Here is a 16,387-nt window from a genome sequence, read left to right as displayed (position 1 = left end):
ACACAGCATTTGCAGGATTTCATAGGAAAGGCCGCTGTTGCCTTTCCTACTGGGTTCTCCCCTGTCTTTATTTTTATTTATTTTTGATTTTTTAAAATGTTTATTCATTTTTGAGAGAGACAGCATGTGAGCAGGGGAGGGGCAGAGAGAGGGAGACACAGAATCGGAAGCAGCCTCCAGGCTCTGAGCTGACAGCACAGAGCCTGAGGCAGGGCTTGAACTCATGAGCTATAAGATCGTGACCTGAGCCGAAGTCAGACACCCAACCAACTGAGCAACCCAGGCGCCCCTCACCAGTCTTTAAAATTTACTTCTCTTTTCTCCAGCTGTACTTCCTAAATTCCTTACCTTGCTTTACTCTTTCTTTTGGTATAGCATGGGTCACCTGCTATCATACTATGGTGTGATTGTATTCATGTCTATTGTGGGTAGTCTGTCTTCCTTAAGAGACAATGTCTGTTCCATGAGGGAAAGCGTCTGCCTGCTTTGCTCAATGATGTAAACTGGACACCTACAAACAGTGCCTGGGTAAAGTGGGAATTCACTAAATGTTTATTAAATGACCAATAGCAGAGAACTAGACTGGCCTACAACTTTTAGGATTTAGTGATCGTTATTAGCTTTTGTAGCTAAAATGTCCTGCAGTTAATGTTACAAGGTTAGGACCCTTTTCTTTTTCTCTGCATAAACATAAACTACATCTGGAGATGAAGTTTTAGACCCAATATGCTATCTACAATACAGTATTTATTTTATTATTATCTTTTTTTTTTGTCAACGTTTATTTATTTTTGGGACAGAGAGAGACAGAGCATGAACGGGGGAGGGGCAGAGAGAGAGGGAGACACAGAATCGGAAGCAGGCTCCAGGCTCTGAGCCATCAGCCCAGAGCCCGACGTGGGGCTCGAACTCACGGACCGCGAGATCGTGACCTGGCTGAAGTCGGACGCTTAACCGACTGCGCCACCCAGGCACCCCTACAATACAGTATTTAAAAAAGAAAACCGTATTTGTTGATTTCTTTATTCAAAATAGAAGTCTATTCCTTTAAATAAATTTGCTTGCTTTTACTATTTTTTATGGAGGTACAGTTGACATGTAACAATTACATTAGCTTCAGGGGTACAGCATAAGGAGCATAAGGATTCGATATCTGTATGTATTGTGATCACCATAATAAGCCTAGTCAACAGTCACCACCGTACGTGGTTACAGAAATTTTTTTGTGTGCGATGAGAACTCTTAGAGTTTCCTGTCTTAGCCAGTTGGAAATATGCAATAAGCATATTCCTTTTCTGGGAGCGCAATTAAGTGAGACGAGTGGCTCTGAGTGCTAGAATCGAAGAATTGTGTTTAAACAGTTGAGTTGTGTAAGATTTCTTGTAGCCAATTCACGGAGAGCCGTCACCGAGGCTCGCCTGGCTCCTGTCATGCTGGCTTGGCGTGCAAATGTGAACCCGTTTTTAAAACCTATGTTATCTTTCCCATTTGTCCCTGCCTTGCTTTCTCAATGTTGTTCATTGCTCCATTTGTCTTTCCTATCTTTGCTGTCCAAACAGGTTATGGTTCTTGCAGAAGCTTTCTGAGTAGCAGAGTCAAGTCTGGATGCCCAGGGGGCATTTTGGAAAGATGCTGGGGCGCAGTCATCTCACTATTAGAGTTATATTTTCAGGGGATTAAAGGCTTTTCAGTTTCAAGAGACTTTAAATATGAAGATTATCTTAGGAGTGGACAGTGTTCATTGGTTTGATTTGCAACTAACTGACCATCTGCTGGGAGTAAGACAATGAAGGGACAGGAGACAGGAGTGGATTCAAGAGAGAGTGAGACACTCTTAGGGAGGATGGACGCATTTGGGGGAGGGAGGCATGACTTTTGTTTAGGTTTTGTGCAGGGCTGGCTCTATGAGCACAGGAGTTGTTTTCATTTTATTCCTACTCATCCACTGTGCTTTACGGTGTATGTCTTAATGTAAGTGTTGAAAGAGCCCGGTGACTTAGCACTCGTCCTCACCAGCTCGGATAAATGCGTTGGTTCTGGCATTGGATACAGTCTAGCCGAGGCTCTTGTGTGTACTCATTTCTGTGATTTGCTAAAGTAACCGAACATTTTTGACGGTTTCTGGTACAAAGTTGATGAGATACAGGGAAATTGAGTTCAGATGCATTTGGACAAAACCTTAATTGATCTTCTCTCTCCTCTTTCTCATCTTTCATTTACTCTTCCAAGTGCATGGATGCTTTCTTGACTCTTAATGTCTGCCTCGCTTCTTTGAGGCAGTCAAGCCCTGATGCTCTGCCTACACGTCTCATGTGCTTTGCTTCTCTTGGCTTGATGGAGCCCTCCTTGATTTTCTTGTAGGATGTCATAACACTCTTCCAACTTGCTTCCCGGCCGCTTCTTTTTCTCTGCCAGTCGCACACTCCCACAACCCTCCAAAGCGGGTTCGTGTTGCCTTTTTCCAATTCCGGACATACTGCTCTCTTGCACTAAAATCTCCTGGTTTCCTGTTGCCTTGTAGAGTAAGTACAAACTCTCCAAATTGACATATGTGATCCTCCGCAATGCATGAGCAATCCCCGCGTGGTTTTCATTGTTAATGTGGAGAGCATATTAGGAGAGCATACTAGTGAGAGCTATTATACGTCTGTTAAAAATGTGAGCATTTCTTGTACTTGGGTCAAATTTGATTATTTACTGACACCTTATAATGCTTTACACATTAACAGCTCAGTTCGCTTTGCGTTAAGAGCTCAAGAGGTAGGGGATACTTAGGTTACAAAATGATTTTAAATGAGTCAACAGATATTCCGTCTTCTAGTTTTGTGCCTATCGATACCCCATCAACCCTTCACAACCCCACGGTGAAGCCGTCCGTCCAAGAAGCTCCCTCGTTCTCACATCCAGACGTCTTCTCGCCATCGTTTAATTCACTGTAGTGCTTTGGTTAGCATCACCTGCTATGCTGACTGTTCTCTACCATTTGGTACAGTAACTTGTATGTGTATGCCCCCCACTCTTTCTCTACAACTTGAGAACAAACTTTTAGGGGATAGAGGTTTTCCAAACCTCTTTTAGTTCTTACGGTGCCCATGATTGGCTAACCTATGAGATCAGTGAATTTCAAGGATTTTTGTTTGTGTGTTTCTCTACCGTTCTTCCTCTAGCAGGGCCCGTTTCTTCAAATGTAATCTTACGTGGAAATCTATAAAAGAAGAAGAAAATAGACACACTCCGGTTGGCAGGGGAGTGATTGTTATGTTCTTCCCAAATATCCCCTTTCCGCCTACCCCTTGCTGACTCCACAGAACACCCATGGCTCCGCTCAATCTTGTCTGAAAAATACAGTGTTCAGTTCATATGTCATGGTCAAGCTGTGAGAAACCTTTTCATATCATCACCTCAGTTATTTATCTCAAGTATCTCGGAATTTGTGCAGGGAATAAACTTTGTGAGAGACAAATACATGAAGATGTCTGTGGGCTAGTGGTGAACTTATGTTTTATACGGTTTCATTGTCCATTTATTACCAAACTTCACCCCTTGTAAATACCATCCTCTCTGTTGGAAATATTTAGAAATGGAAGAATAGGAAGTTAAGTGGGTAACACAAGAGAATTAGATGTTTTCAGCAGTAAATGACTGAGAAAGGAAGTGCATGCAGGTTTTTCTCTGACTTGCCTTCCTTTTAAAAGAAGAAAGCTGACCTTTTGCGTGCGTGCTGGAGAAAGGGGTGGTTCAAGATTGGTTTGGGGCATTCTGTTGTGTTCTGAAAGGTTTGGGTCATCACAGCTAGAGTCAGAAGCAGGACCCAGATAAAATAATGCTGGCCATGACGCAAGAGTTTGGTTTTGTTGGGCAGCATTCCTGTGCATGTGGGAAAGATTTCTTTGCAGGACGAGGAGGATTGACTTGAGTTCTGATCTGAAGATGTGCCAAGTTTTGCTCATCTCTAGAGCTATTTCAAATTAATGAGTAAGGGCAAAGAATACTTGAATACAAAGGCAAATTTCAGCAAAGGAAGAGAGAAGAGGAAAGGCGAGTATAAGGAAAATGTTAGATAATATTTGCTCTTATGGTATAAAATTTAAGCAATAGATTGAAGTCTTTACCAAATCCCGTATTCTAATAGCATCTCAGCCTTCACAACTCCGAAGTCTTTTACTCACGTTTCCCCTTCTTTTTTTTCCCCGCCTCCTTTTTCCTCTTCATCCTCTTCCTGCTCTACCTTTTTATTTCCTCTCTGTCAGGATGTTGGATGGAGTAATTCTTATTGTCTGCTGTCGAGGAATGCCTGCCAAAGCCCTTATGCTGCTGCGGAAACGGTCTGGCAATCCCACTGCCTTCTGCGGCCGGCCGGAAGAGATTGGCCCTAATCCCATGTTGTTTAGTGGCAATTGGACAAGCTGAGCTCCCCTAATCCAGTCACCTTTCTCCAGCAGAAGACCAAGTGTAGAAGGAGTAGGGTGTTAGGATTCAGTGGCCTAGCAGGGAGTATTTGCAAGGCCAACTCTCTGACAATTACTGACAGAGATAATTACTCATCAGTTCTAAAAGAAAGGGAAAGCCACATCTCTTTCCTCAGATTCATGTGTGTTCATGAATCTAACCTCCCGATCCACTCTGTGTCTTTGTGGACAGGAAGAGAAGAAGATTGTCAGGAGACCCTGGGATGAGATAAAAAGCAAACCAGTATTATGGCCTCCTGGTTGTTTCCAGTGGTTATGATGCATGAGTTTGCTGTGGGTTCCCAAGGAGACAGATGGCCCTGAGCCAGTTTTCCCCAGTAGGGTGCTGGCAGGGCGAGGACACAGCAGCAGAGAGGTTGGGGGGATACAGCAGGGGGCACAGCTGTGGGGGTAGAGAAAGAATCAAGCCCGAGTATTTTCCCTGGTAAATACACTAGACAGTAGGATGCCCTCACTTGTGAATGTCCTGGAAAATCACAAGGGTGCCCCACAGGGAGCCACTTGCCACTCGAGGGAATTCAAGGTTAGCTCCTGTTGGCAGTGAGGAGGCTACAGCGACACCGTGAAAGCCAGTGATGTCAGAACTTGACCATCTCTCCTCATCTCTATCCCCTTCCAACGTGGCCCAGAGAGATGGTGATCCAGAAGTGGGAGGGGGAAGAAACCTTGCAGAAAGTGACCACATTTGCTTCCCCCTGGTAGGTCCCACGAGCCACAAAGGGGCGGAGGAAAACATTAAACAGGTTGAGTGTGAAATGGAGTTGAAAGGAGACTCGAATGGACTTTTGAGACCAAGAATAACTCAAACCTATGAGATGCGTCCGTGATGATGCCACCAGGAGGAGTTCAGTGCTACATGGTTGAGAACGGCCACTGGAGAAGGATAACACCATGACATGTTGGAATCTGCCCTGATCTGAGTGTTTGTGTTCCTCCCAATTTCTGATGTTGAAATCCTAAACCCCAGAAAGTAACAAATAGCAGCAGTAAGTGGGGCCTTTGGGAGGTGTTAAGTCATGAGGCTGGAGTCCTCATAATGGCATTTAGTGCTCTTCTAAAAGACACCCCGCAGGGCTCCCTGGCTCCTTCCACCACATGGGGACACAGGGAGAAGTCTGTGACTTCCCTGCTATGGCCTCCCCTGGCCAGGATGTAGAAAAATATTTCTGCTGGTTGTAAGTCTGTGACGTCTTGTTATAGCGGCTCAAATCTACGAATACGGTAGCCTACCAAGTTTTAGACGGCTCAGTAAGCCTCATACTGTGAGGCCACATCACAGCTTCATGGTGCTTACATTGTCTGTTCAAACATGGTGTGTGGCTGACTTTCAGAGAGTCCTGAGAGTTCCCTCTTTCTGGTAGCAGGACCAGCAGGATGCGTAATTCTCTAATTCTTTGATTCTGGTCATTTGACCTGTAATAATTTACTGTGAACCTCAAGGAAGCCGTTAACGGTCTTGTTTCTAATGCTAGCTTCTGCTATTTGTGACAAATTTTAACAGGAACTGTTCAATGGTGGTGATGGATCTTCTTTGGATTCTCTACTAAATGAAAATGAGACACTTTGACGAATTGCTTTTTTTGATTTTGACGTCTCGGAGGAGTCCGTTTTTATTTTTTAAGATGAGACCCATTACACCCGTGCGTGCATTAAAAAGCTATAACACTAAGAGGAGCTTGCTGCGGGACGGATCATTAGGGACCCTCCCAGAAATAGATGGGACGGATACGGGCTTAGCAGTTGCTGTCATAGACGATTCGGCACTTCAGAAGCTTGAGGTAACTGTCAATCTTATGTGAATCCCTGCGTAGGCAGTGGAGCAGGTTATAAAAAGCAAAGAGGCGAGAGTCTTCATCAGCCATCTGCAGGGACGGGAGTCCGGACCAGACGGAGTAGACCTCGTTTTCTCTGACTCCGGGATGAACCTAGTCACCAAAAAGATAGCAACTTAGTATTACTAGTAGTCGCTTGTCTGCGTTCCTTCCCGTTGTCAAACGAAGATTTGGGGAAGAGGCATGAGCGTCAACGCTCTCTAGAGGGAGGCGTAGATTACTGAGCTGGTGTATCAGAGATCTGTTAATAGTCTGAGCAGTAGAAGCCGAATTCAGATGTAGGTTTTCTAACATGGATGTGATCACAGATGATGCATATCTGCCCAGGAGTAAAGAGAGAGAGAACTACAAAGCTGGTGTGTGTATATTGAGAGAGATTTAGTCGCAATGGAGTTGCACCCTACGTATATATGAGTGTGACCGAGGGACAGTGGAGGGGTGGCTTCAGATCTCTTCCTTGAGGATATCTTTCGTGTCCTGAACCTTGTCTCTCGTGTGTTCTTTGTTCCAGATTTCTTCTGATACGTCACCACAATTACATTTATCTATTTCTCGCTTCACACCGATTCTCTTCTCCGTGTAGCGTATGGACGACAGACCTCAGAAATGATAGGGATGGCGCCTGATGCCTTAAGGTGCAGGGCCTCTAGTGCTGACTGTCCCTAAGAGGATCTGCTGAAATAGGAGACAGTCACAGTCCACCCGGGACCGATAACCCCCAAATGTCTATAAGTAGTAGCCGTTTGCTTTTGAGGTCTCTTGGCGGGGGACATGCTGTGGAAGGTGCCCGTAGAAAGAGTGAGGGTGCCAGCAGCACGCCCTTCGAGGGCAGGGGTCAGTGGTAGGCTGGGGAGCCTGACCGTGATAACAAAAAGACATGGAGGGACGTCAGGGTGGGGCCCCATGGTGCCTGCTCCCCGGGCCGCTGCAAGCCGAGAATGCCCCGAGGACCCGGAGACCGAGTTGCCTGCTTGGCCACCAGGCAAGCTTGAGAGCTGCTGGGTACAAGTGCAGGATAACCGTAGACCCTGATCTGCTGAACTGTCACCTGCAGAGTAAGACTATTTTCAAGCTGGGATTCTCTCCTGGAATTTAAAGTGTGTGTGCAGCTTGTAGTGTATGTTTGTGTTGCCTTGCGTCTTAGGTGTAATTTTGGTGCTTGGGCTCTAAGACGAAATCCACCATGCAGGGGACAATGATATGCCTAAGAATAAATAAGTCATTAAACTGAAGTGTTCTAGAACAGTGTAGTGACTTCAGAAAGTAATGAAGCAAATAATTTGAAAACCCAGGTGTTTATTTCATGTCTCAAGGTGGAAATGTGCTGTAGGCTTCTCCCTGGAAACTGACAAAAAGGACACATGATGACGTGTACTTTGTACAAAACAAGGGACGTAGAAAATCACTCCTGCTATTCTTAAAGTCCTGTCTTTTTCTTTAGATGACGCTGTCTGAGAACTTCATAAAGCTGTTCGGATGTTAACTCATTCGTGTTGAAAGCATCCCATCTGATTGGGGATCTATATTGCAAATACTAACTCCATGTAAATTTGACATTAGTAGAGGAGATGAAATGCATGAGTTTTAATTTTGGCGCCCCCAATGGGCTCTGATTTTGAAGCCCCTCCCCCACCCCACCCCCCAAATTTAGGAAGAGACAACTTTCTGCAAGTTACAAAACAAAGAAAATGCCAGAAAAGAAACACTCCTGTCTTTTGTGACCCACGGAAATCTAGTGCTCGTGAGGCAGCATTGATGCCCTGACCCCATCTTTTCAGTCTCCTCTCTGTGACAAATATGTGCAGCGGGGTGGGGCTGGAGTAGTGGTACAAAACACCATCTAATCTGATTTTGATTTTCTCTTTTCTCCCTTCCCTTTGTCCTCCTTTGGGGTGGGGGAGAAAAGAGAAAGAACCCAACCAGAATTTCAGTAGCAGGTGTCCTGGGATACTTTGAGGAAAATGTTTATCTTGCAGATTCTGTTCTCTATAGGTTTCTTCTCCTGGGACATATTGTAAACCCTGGTGCCCAGGACGAGGAAAGCCTTTGGTGGATTCCTGTGTTGTGTGTGTGGGGGGGGGGGGGGGGGGAGCGCGGGGGGGGAATGCTTCACCTGTCAGACATCACGGTAGCATCCTAAGGTTCACTAACAATAGAATCTGCCAGCATGAATTACTAGAGTCTTGCTTTATTTCATAGTCGTCTAAGATAGAAAGTGCCTCAACTTTGGTCTTGCCCAGTGAGGTATTCAGAACTCACTTCCCACCATGGAGGTCACCTCTTTCATTAGTGAGAAAAACAAGGAAGCTCCTGGAGGCTGCTCACCTGGTGCACGATCTTCTCCATGCCCTCTAGAAGCCTCCTGTTTTGCTCCTCGATCTCAATGGCTCTGGACAGAATAGCATCAGGGGCTTCGTGCAGTCCTCGCACTTCCGTGACGAGGTGATACAGGGGGTCATTCCAGGACCGCAACACTCTGAGTATCACGTTCAGAAGGTCTTCGTGCTAAGCGACCACATGAAACAATCGCATTAAATAAATCGTAACACAGTGGGTTTGGTTAGCTTGTGATTTCTGCTCCCAGAGGCTGCCCCGAATTATCTCTTTGTTCTTCATGTGTGCGCGGAAAATATTTTGTAGGTGCTTAAAGTTGTAAACATAAAAAGCTGAAGCTACTGGCTTAAACTTTGTTAAAATTAGAAAACAATCTGGCTGATTTGAATAACTGCTTCATCTAATGAGGCTTCTAGTTTGCAGCATGAAGGATTTTGTTTTCCCTCGGAAATTCTATCATCCGCCCACTCAGTGAGTTCTTCTATGTTTGACAGCTTTGCTGGTCCCAAAAGAGGTTTGCTGGAACTCGGTACGCACCTGTAGTACCTGACTCAGGAAAGACGGATTCCACCAGTGTCTATGACAGAGGGCGCAAGTCATTTTCATCCAGCGACTCATTCATACGAATGACTCAAATCATTCTTTAATGTATTCGCTTGTGATTTGTAATTTTTACTCCATGATATTAGAACAAAGAGCAAAGAAGACAGGGCATTCGTGCATATGCTGTCCTCAATCTAGACCAACCCCTGTCCCTCTGCTGCTACCAGAACAGTCTCTTCTGGTGACCCGCTCAGGTGAATAACAGGGCGTATGCCAGCTGTAGTCTGCAACGGAAGTCACAAGGGACGGTTGCCCCCTGTGGATCCCACAGGAGAGCCTTAGGAGAGGGTCGTCTCTGATATAAAATACTTGCTTCCCTGAGGTCCATGAACTAAGCTAGTGTAAAGGAAGTGAGGAGTAGAGAAGAATCAAAGTGACAGTGCAATGGCAACATGTCCTCAGATACGAAATGGAGGGCCAGGCCGCACAGGGAATGGCCGTCTGGTTTTGCTAAGGCCGTTGTAGCATCATGAGTAAGAGTGAGGGCTTAGAATCGGACGAAGCCCGGACTCACAACTCCTGTTGTTAGTCCAAATTCCGCAACCTCTCAGAGCCTCAGTTTCCTTACCTTGGCGAGTGTCCTCACGGTGCCCTGTGTTCTGGGATTGTTTTTGGTGAGGATTAAATACAGTGCATGTAAATTGCTCTGTGAAGTGCCTGGCAATGGAGTGGCCTCAATAGGTTTTAACCCCTCCTCCTTCTCCTTCGCCCTTTCCTTCATTTTAAAGTTCTTTTTGAAAGTTTATTTGTCAATAGAGTGCAAACGTGGGAGGGGCAGAGAGAGAGAGAGAAGATTCCAAGCAGGCTCCTTGCTGAGAGCAGTGCTGTCACAGGGAGGGGCTCGATCTCACGACCTGAGCCGAAATCAAGGGTCGGTCGCTTAACTGACTGAGCCACCCAGGTACCTCATCCTTCATTTTGTCACCACCACCACTATTGCTGAGCTTAGAGGACAGACAGAATGCTGGTACCATTAACAAAGCTGTGAAGAGAATCAGATTGTATTCACGGGGATACGTGTGTGAAGATAGATGCTTATTTGAAGTCACGTTAAGACTGTGACCGTGGCAGAGAATCAGAAAGGAGAGATGACAGTGGTCGAAGAGTTGGGATGAATGACTGGGGCTTCGTATGCAGACTTTGTTGTCATCAGAACAGAGGCGATTTTTGCAGCCGTGAGAAACAATACATAACATTACAGGACAGAGGAGTCGGGGAGAATGGAGAGGGAAGTAGGGGTCAGAGAAGTAGAAGCAGAATCAGAAGGAGAGCTTTGAAAATCAGCAAGACGTGGCTCACCTGGGACAGTGCTCAGTGTTGTTAAATGCTGCCAGTGTAGGAGCCAAGGGTATCGTGTAAAAAATACAACTGCACTTGCATTTCTTACATACCCATGATTTTGCAAACCTTCTGCTTTATGCATGGAAGTCCAATTTAGTGCAGGCTTTCATACAATATAATACATGCAACCCTGGGTCTAAGGCATCGGTTAAAATAATGGTGTTTGCATCAACAACTTACAGATTTTTTTATTTTGCTGCTACAATAAGAGAGAGAGAGAGAGCAGGGGAGGGGAGGAGAGAGAGAATCCCACGTGGACTCCGTGCTGTCAGCATGGAGCCAACGTGGGGCTTGAACTCATGATCCCTAAGATTTTGGCTTGAGCCAAAATCAAGAGTCAGAAGCTTCACCGACTGAGCCACCCAGGCACCCTGCTGCTACAATCTTGAGCCAGCATTTGGGTTTCACCACTGATTCTTCAATGACATACTGTCTTTTCTCTTTGATTGCTTTTCCTCCATATTTGTCTGTGTGTGCAATTAGCATTACCTACTGTGGCACTTCTAAGAACGTGTAGCGTGGTATTACCAGTGCACTGCCTCAGTGGTATTGGTGAGAAACGCGGATAAAAGACTCACATGGATCTGTTGGGCTTGCTCCTTGTCCTCAGGGGTAGGGAGGGAGGAAGTGTGACAGCTGTTGATAGCCTTGGTAATGAACCCCCGGCCCTGGGCATACCTTTTATCCTGAAAGCAAGCAAGCAAATGCAATTAGTTATAGGTGTTTGAGCATCCGTTCAATGAGCCCATTACCAGAATATTAACACACTTGATGTATAATCTTTTATTTTAAATGAGAACTACATGGAAAACTGAAACCAGAGCATTGAGAAAGTCACCCTTTCTCTGTGTTTTATTTATTTTGTACGTGCATTTTTTTTTTTAAGTGTAACTCTTCTAGTCCCACCTTCTTTCCTTCTTTGTGATTTACTTGTTTAATTTACCCTTTCCACAAATTACTACTTGGAAAACAAACACTAAAAAATACCAAAAATATGAAGCATTAAATACTTTGCTAAGTTTCCTTTTTCTTTAGTATTTGAGCCACTGTTCTAGCGCGTATATACCTGTATTTTGCCATTTAGTATCTTCTTTACCAGGGGTCCAAGCCAATATGCACCCCCTAATAGGCATTATTATCAAATTATAACTTTTCTTTGCCTGATACAGTAAAACCTTGGATTATGAGTAACTTGTTCTGCAAATGTTCTGCAAGATGAGCAAACATTTCTAATGAAGTTTAACTTGATACATGAGTGATGTCTTGCAATATGAGTCGTACATGACACTGGATGTCACGTGATCACAACCAAGCCAATGGTTCTTGAAATTCGCTTTGATATACGAGTGCTTTGGATTACAAACATGTCTCTGGAACAAATTATGCTCGCAAACCGAGGTTTTGCTGTATTTGAACCCCCACAACTGTGCCTCACCATGTTCATCCTAGATGCATAATACCATTTTGTTGATTGCGACCAAATGGTAAATCAAAAAAACAGGGCATAAAATTTTAGGAAATATTAATCAATGGACTCAGAATAAAAAACACACACATACACACACACCTAGCTAAGACATGGACATAAAAGTAATCTCTACGAAAAGTTGTGAAAATTAAGGAGATAACTGTGAAGATGTGAAAGACAAAAGATAGCCAGTCAAAAGTGGAGGAGGAAAGAAAAACCAGTGACTGAAGAGAACTGTGTGTATGTGTATGTATATATACATATATATACAATGTATATATATATATATATATATATATATATATATATATTGTATCCATGTATATATACTATATATATATATATATATAGTATACATACATACAAACATTGATCCTCATTCTTTATGGTGACCCTTTGATTTACTGAACCTCTCATATGTATACTGTCTGCTCTTTGACCTAAAAGAATTAAGATACAACTTTCAAAGTACTGTAATAAGAAAGAGAATAATTGTTTCTGATTCTAAACCAACGCTTCTATTCTAGTTCTCAACCTATACACTGGACATCTCAAAATAACACTCTATAGCATTTTGGGGTTGCAGAAGAGCTATCATTGTTTGTTTTCCTGACATGGATTCAGCTTAGTTTAACTTTGTTCAGTTAACTCCGTTCTGGGCAATGAGACTGTCATTTATTAGATATCTAGTATGATAGGTGAAGAATGCCTAGGGAGACCTGTACCCCACAGTCAAGGACAAGAAATCAGCATGCTTTCATTTTCTCAAACTCCACCTGAAAGTGCTTTTTGCCAGGTGTTGTTATGGAGGGATGTTTCCCCCAAAATTCAGTTGAAGTCCCGACCCCCAATGTACTATATTTGAAGATACGGCCTTTATGGAGGTAGGGAAGGTTAAATGAAGTCATAACAGTGGAGTCCTGATCCAAAAGGGATCAAGAGGAGACCCGAGGAGAATCCCTCACCTGCACCCTCTGCCACCACGAGGACAGGGAAAAGGCAAGCTGGGAAGATGTGTGCACTTCTCAGAACCTGACTGTGCTGGTGTCCTGATCTCAGACTTCCAGCCTCCAGAACGGTCAGAAAATGCATGTCTGTGGCTTAAGGCACAGAACCTATGGAACCCTGTGATGGCAGTCTAACCTGGCTAATATAGGTGCTGAAATTTTTTAGGAATTAAAGGAAATTTTTATTTTTTTTATTTACTTTTATATATTTCTTTTGGTGGGGGAGGGGGGGGGAGAGCGAATCCCAAGCAGGCTCTGCACTGTCAGCACAGAGCGAGATGTGGGGCTCCATCCCATGAAGCATGAGATCCTGACCTGAGCCAAAATCAAGAGTTGGACACTTAACCGACTGAGCCACCAGGCGCCCCTAAAGGAAATCTTAAAAGAGTTACTGTACTCTAAGAATTCTTGAGGTTTCATGAAACTGTCCCTTTCTTCTTGTGGCACATTTTGCTAACCAGTGGCTTTTTTTTTTTTTTTTAAATCTAAAAGTTGTGTGGTTCAATCAGGCTCCTGCACCTTTCTTTCTTTTTTTTTTTTTTTTTAATTTTTTTATCATTTATTTTTGAGACAGAGAGAGACAGAGCATGAACAGGGGAGGGTCAGAGAGACAGGGAGACACAGAATTTGAAACAGGCTCCAGGCTCTGAGCTGTCAGCACAGAGCCCGACGCGGGGCTCGAACTCACGGACCGTGAGATCATGACCTGAGCCGAAGTCGGCCGCCCAACCGACTGAGCCACCCAGGCGCTCCGCACCTTTCTTGTGTCAAGCGTAGGACAGCCCCTGCCTTCCCGGGAAGGCTCCTTCTGGGAAGAGGCAGTACTTACAAACTCGTTGAACATTTCCGAGGACAGGTTGTGGATGTAGTGAGACAGGATGACCGCGCGGTCGAACAGGTCCCGCAGGGACACCTGGCAGTTGACCGCCCCGCTGGGACAGATGGGCAGGGAGGCCACGCTCTTGCACAGGAGCAGGTCTGACAGCAGCAGCAGCAGGAACAGGAGTGACCCTGCTTACACAAAACCACGCACCGCTCTGAGGTGACCTGTGCGCCTGAGGCCATCACCGGCAACCCAGTCCCAGAAGCCTTCCCTCTCCCCGTCGCCCTTGGCACCTTCGGGTTCTGTAACAGCTGGGGCCGGGAAGAACCCACACCTTCCACCGTGTGACTCGGGGTCTATAATTCTATTTGCACAGATAACATAGTTTGAGAAGCGGGTTACTCCCTGCATCTTTCTGTTGCTCCCGGGAGTGCTTCTGCACTCGGCAAACATTGGGAGCTGAAATGAACTCTGAGCCGGGGTGTTTAAGTCGTTCCTAGAAGTTAGTTCAACGTCTTGGGGGTTTCTGCAGATTTTTGGTAGTCGGGCTGTCTGTGAGGTTGTCATTTTTTAACTCCGTGTTGACTAATACCTGCATCTTAGACCCTGAAATAGCACACACACAGCGCAGTGGATCTGTTTGTTTCGCTTTCGTGACTGATAAGGCTAAATATGATGGACAGCTGCTAGTATCGAGTACGAAGAGAACCTAACACGAAGCAATACGGTGGCCTCGATCTGCTAACTCACCTTAATAACCCCCGTGCACTTGCTTGACACTTTGCCAAAAGCTTTGAATTTTTTTTTTTTTAATTTGTGTTTCCCAGTAACCTTGTAAGAGCTTCAACCTTCATTATTATCGTCAAATTACATTGATGAAGCAGAAGGCTTCGAGAGGTTAAGTGATTTTCCTCAAGTCCTATCATTAGCAGGTGGAGGGGGCTGGATGCCAGTACAATCCCTTTGACTTTGCCACGTGGCATCGCACACACCTGCGGGCTCTCAGGCTTCGTCCCTGCAACTGGCCAGAGCCGCGGCCGCGATGGCTCAGGGCTTGCAAAGGTCTTTCCGTGACGTGGAAAGAACAGTACTTTGACTTTAATGCACGCTAACATTGTTTGTTAACAGAGAATGTAACGCACCACCTTTTAGCTGCAAAATAAAAGGTAGAAGTGTTGTCAAGTGACTCATATAACAGACTTTTAATTTTTCAAAAAACGTGGTATTTCCAAAAAGTTTATTTTAGGTATTTGATAGTCCTGTAACTTAGCTGAATGGATATTTTTATCTACAGGTGTAAAAAAACAAAAATGCTCTGCAGATAGAGAAATTGGAATACCAGTTCTCGGAAATTCATAACTTCATAGATACTATTTAACTCTGACCGCATTTATCTGTACATTTATCATCTGAAGGGTTCTCACAGTCCAAGAGGAAATAAAATAGATAAATGTTTTCGTTCTTCATTTCATAAAATGAGTTTTATGGTTGTTCCTAATTTTCTTTTTCTTGCAAATGTCAACCAAGAAAGTAAAGATGGTTAATTATTGTCAGGCTGTTTCTCTTTTTGAAATGTCATTTGGCCCAAACCCAGTTAATGGAGTGTCATAAGACACAATTCTATCCTTGTCCATATTATGGTTTCTGAGTTGAAAGTTGCATCAGGCTGACTTAGGTCGGCCAAACCGCATAAGAGGCCTGAGAACCAAAAAATGCTGGTTTCTACCTTCTGAAGTTGTGATAAACTGGACCTGTAGACATTTCTGGTCTTGTTCCAGGCCAGAGTTTCTCAATATTGGCATTATTGGCATTTTAAGATGGATGGTTCCTCATTCTGGGGGCTGTCTGGTGCATTGCAGTACATTTAGCAGTGTCTCTGAGTTTCACTCACTAGATACCAGTAGCACCCCCATTCCGAATTAAGACAACCAAAAACCTCTCCAGACTTTAGCGATGTGTCTCCAGAAGAAGGAGGATTTCCAGTTGAGAACCAGAGTTCTGTTCCATTGCCCCGGTACAGTTGCTTTCTAGAGCAATGACTAGCCCTTCTAAACTCTGTAAACCTGAAACCTCTTGCTAAGAGAATACTAGCTCAGATTTCGAATTAGTGCCACCCCCCAAGAGTGTTGATAATCCAACAGCTCAGTGAGCTGTTGCACATACCTTTCAGCGACCACCCCTTGTTGTCCATGTTGGTGATGCTTTCGAGAAACACACTTCGCCAGAGAATTTCTGGTAGTCCAACGGCTTTCTCATTCCCAGATGTTGGCTTTATAAGCCTTTGACATCTTCATGAATATATGTAATCAGGCATTCCCATCCCTGTACCAGTCATCTATTTCCGTCATTGAGATTACCCCCATAATTTCAAACATGAAATGGTATTTTATGTCTTATTCATATTCAGGAAGACATACTGGCCAGAAATGAACATTCTAGGAAGGATTGTGATTAATTAGAGCAAAAGGAAATGAGAGAAACAATGAAGATGAACTCTGGAGACTATTTTG

The 16,387-nt window shown here is 44.4% G+C and overlaps 1 protein-coding gene across 1 annotated transcript; it reads right to left on the bottom strand.

The window, feature by feature from the left end:
* Window positions 1–5,324: 5,324 nt before the first annotated feature.
* Window positions 5,325–14,330, bottom strand: PRL (prolactin). The gene is made up of 5 exons (XM_045500607.1): window positions 14,123–14,330; window positions 13,884–14,065; window positions 11,158–11,265; window positions 8,627–8,806; window positions 5,325–6,394 (listed from the first exon to the last, which is right to left on the bottom strand). The coding sequence occupies exons 1-5, from the start codon at window positions 14,328–14,330 to the stop codon at window positions 6,203–6,205; spliced, it is 870 nt and encodes a 289-aa protein (XP_045356563.1). The 3' UTR covers window positions 5,325–6,202.
* Window positions 14,331–16,387: the final 2,057 nt, after the last annotated feature.

This window comes from Leopardus geoffroyi, chromosome B2, assembly GCF_018350155.1.
Source record: "Leopardus geoffroyi isolate Oge1 chromosome B2, O.geoffroyi_Oge1_pat1.0, whole genome shotgun sequence".
Taxonomy (NCBI): domain Eukaryota; kingdom Metazoa; phylum Chordata; class Mammalia; order Carnivora; family Felidae; genus Leopardus; species Leopardus geoffroyi.
This window is presented reverse-complemented; position numbering and strand designations above follow the sequence as displayed.

Coding starts and splice junctions, on each gene's coding strand:
- PRL (XM_045500607.1), bottom strand. CDS start 14,330: ATGTTTGCCGAGTGCAGAAGCACTCCCGGGAGCAACAGAAAGATGCAG. Junction 14,066..14,122: donor CTTCTGGGACTGGGTTGCCG/GTGATGGCCTCA, acceptor TTGTGTAAGCAG/GGTCACTCCTGTTCCTGCTG. Junction 8,807..11,157: donor AGCAAGCCCAACAGATCCAT/GTGAGTCTTTTA, acceptor GTGGTCGCTTAG/CACGAAGACCTTCTGAACGT.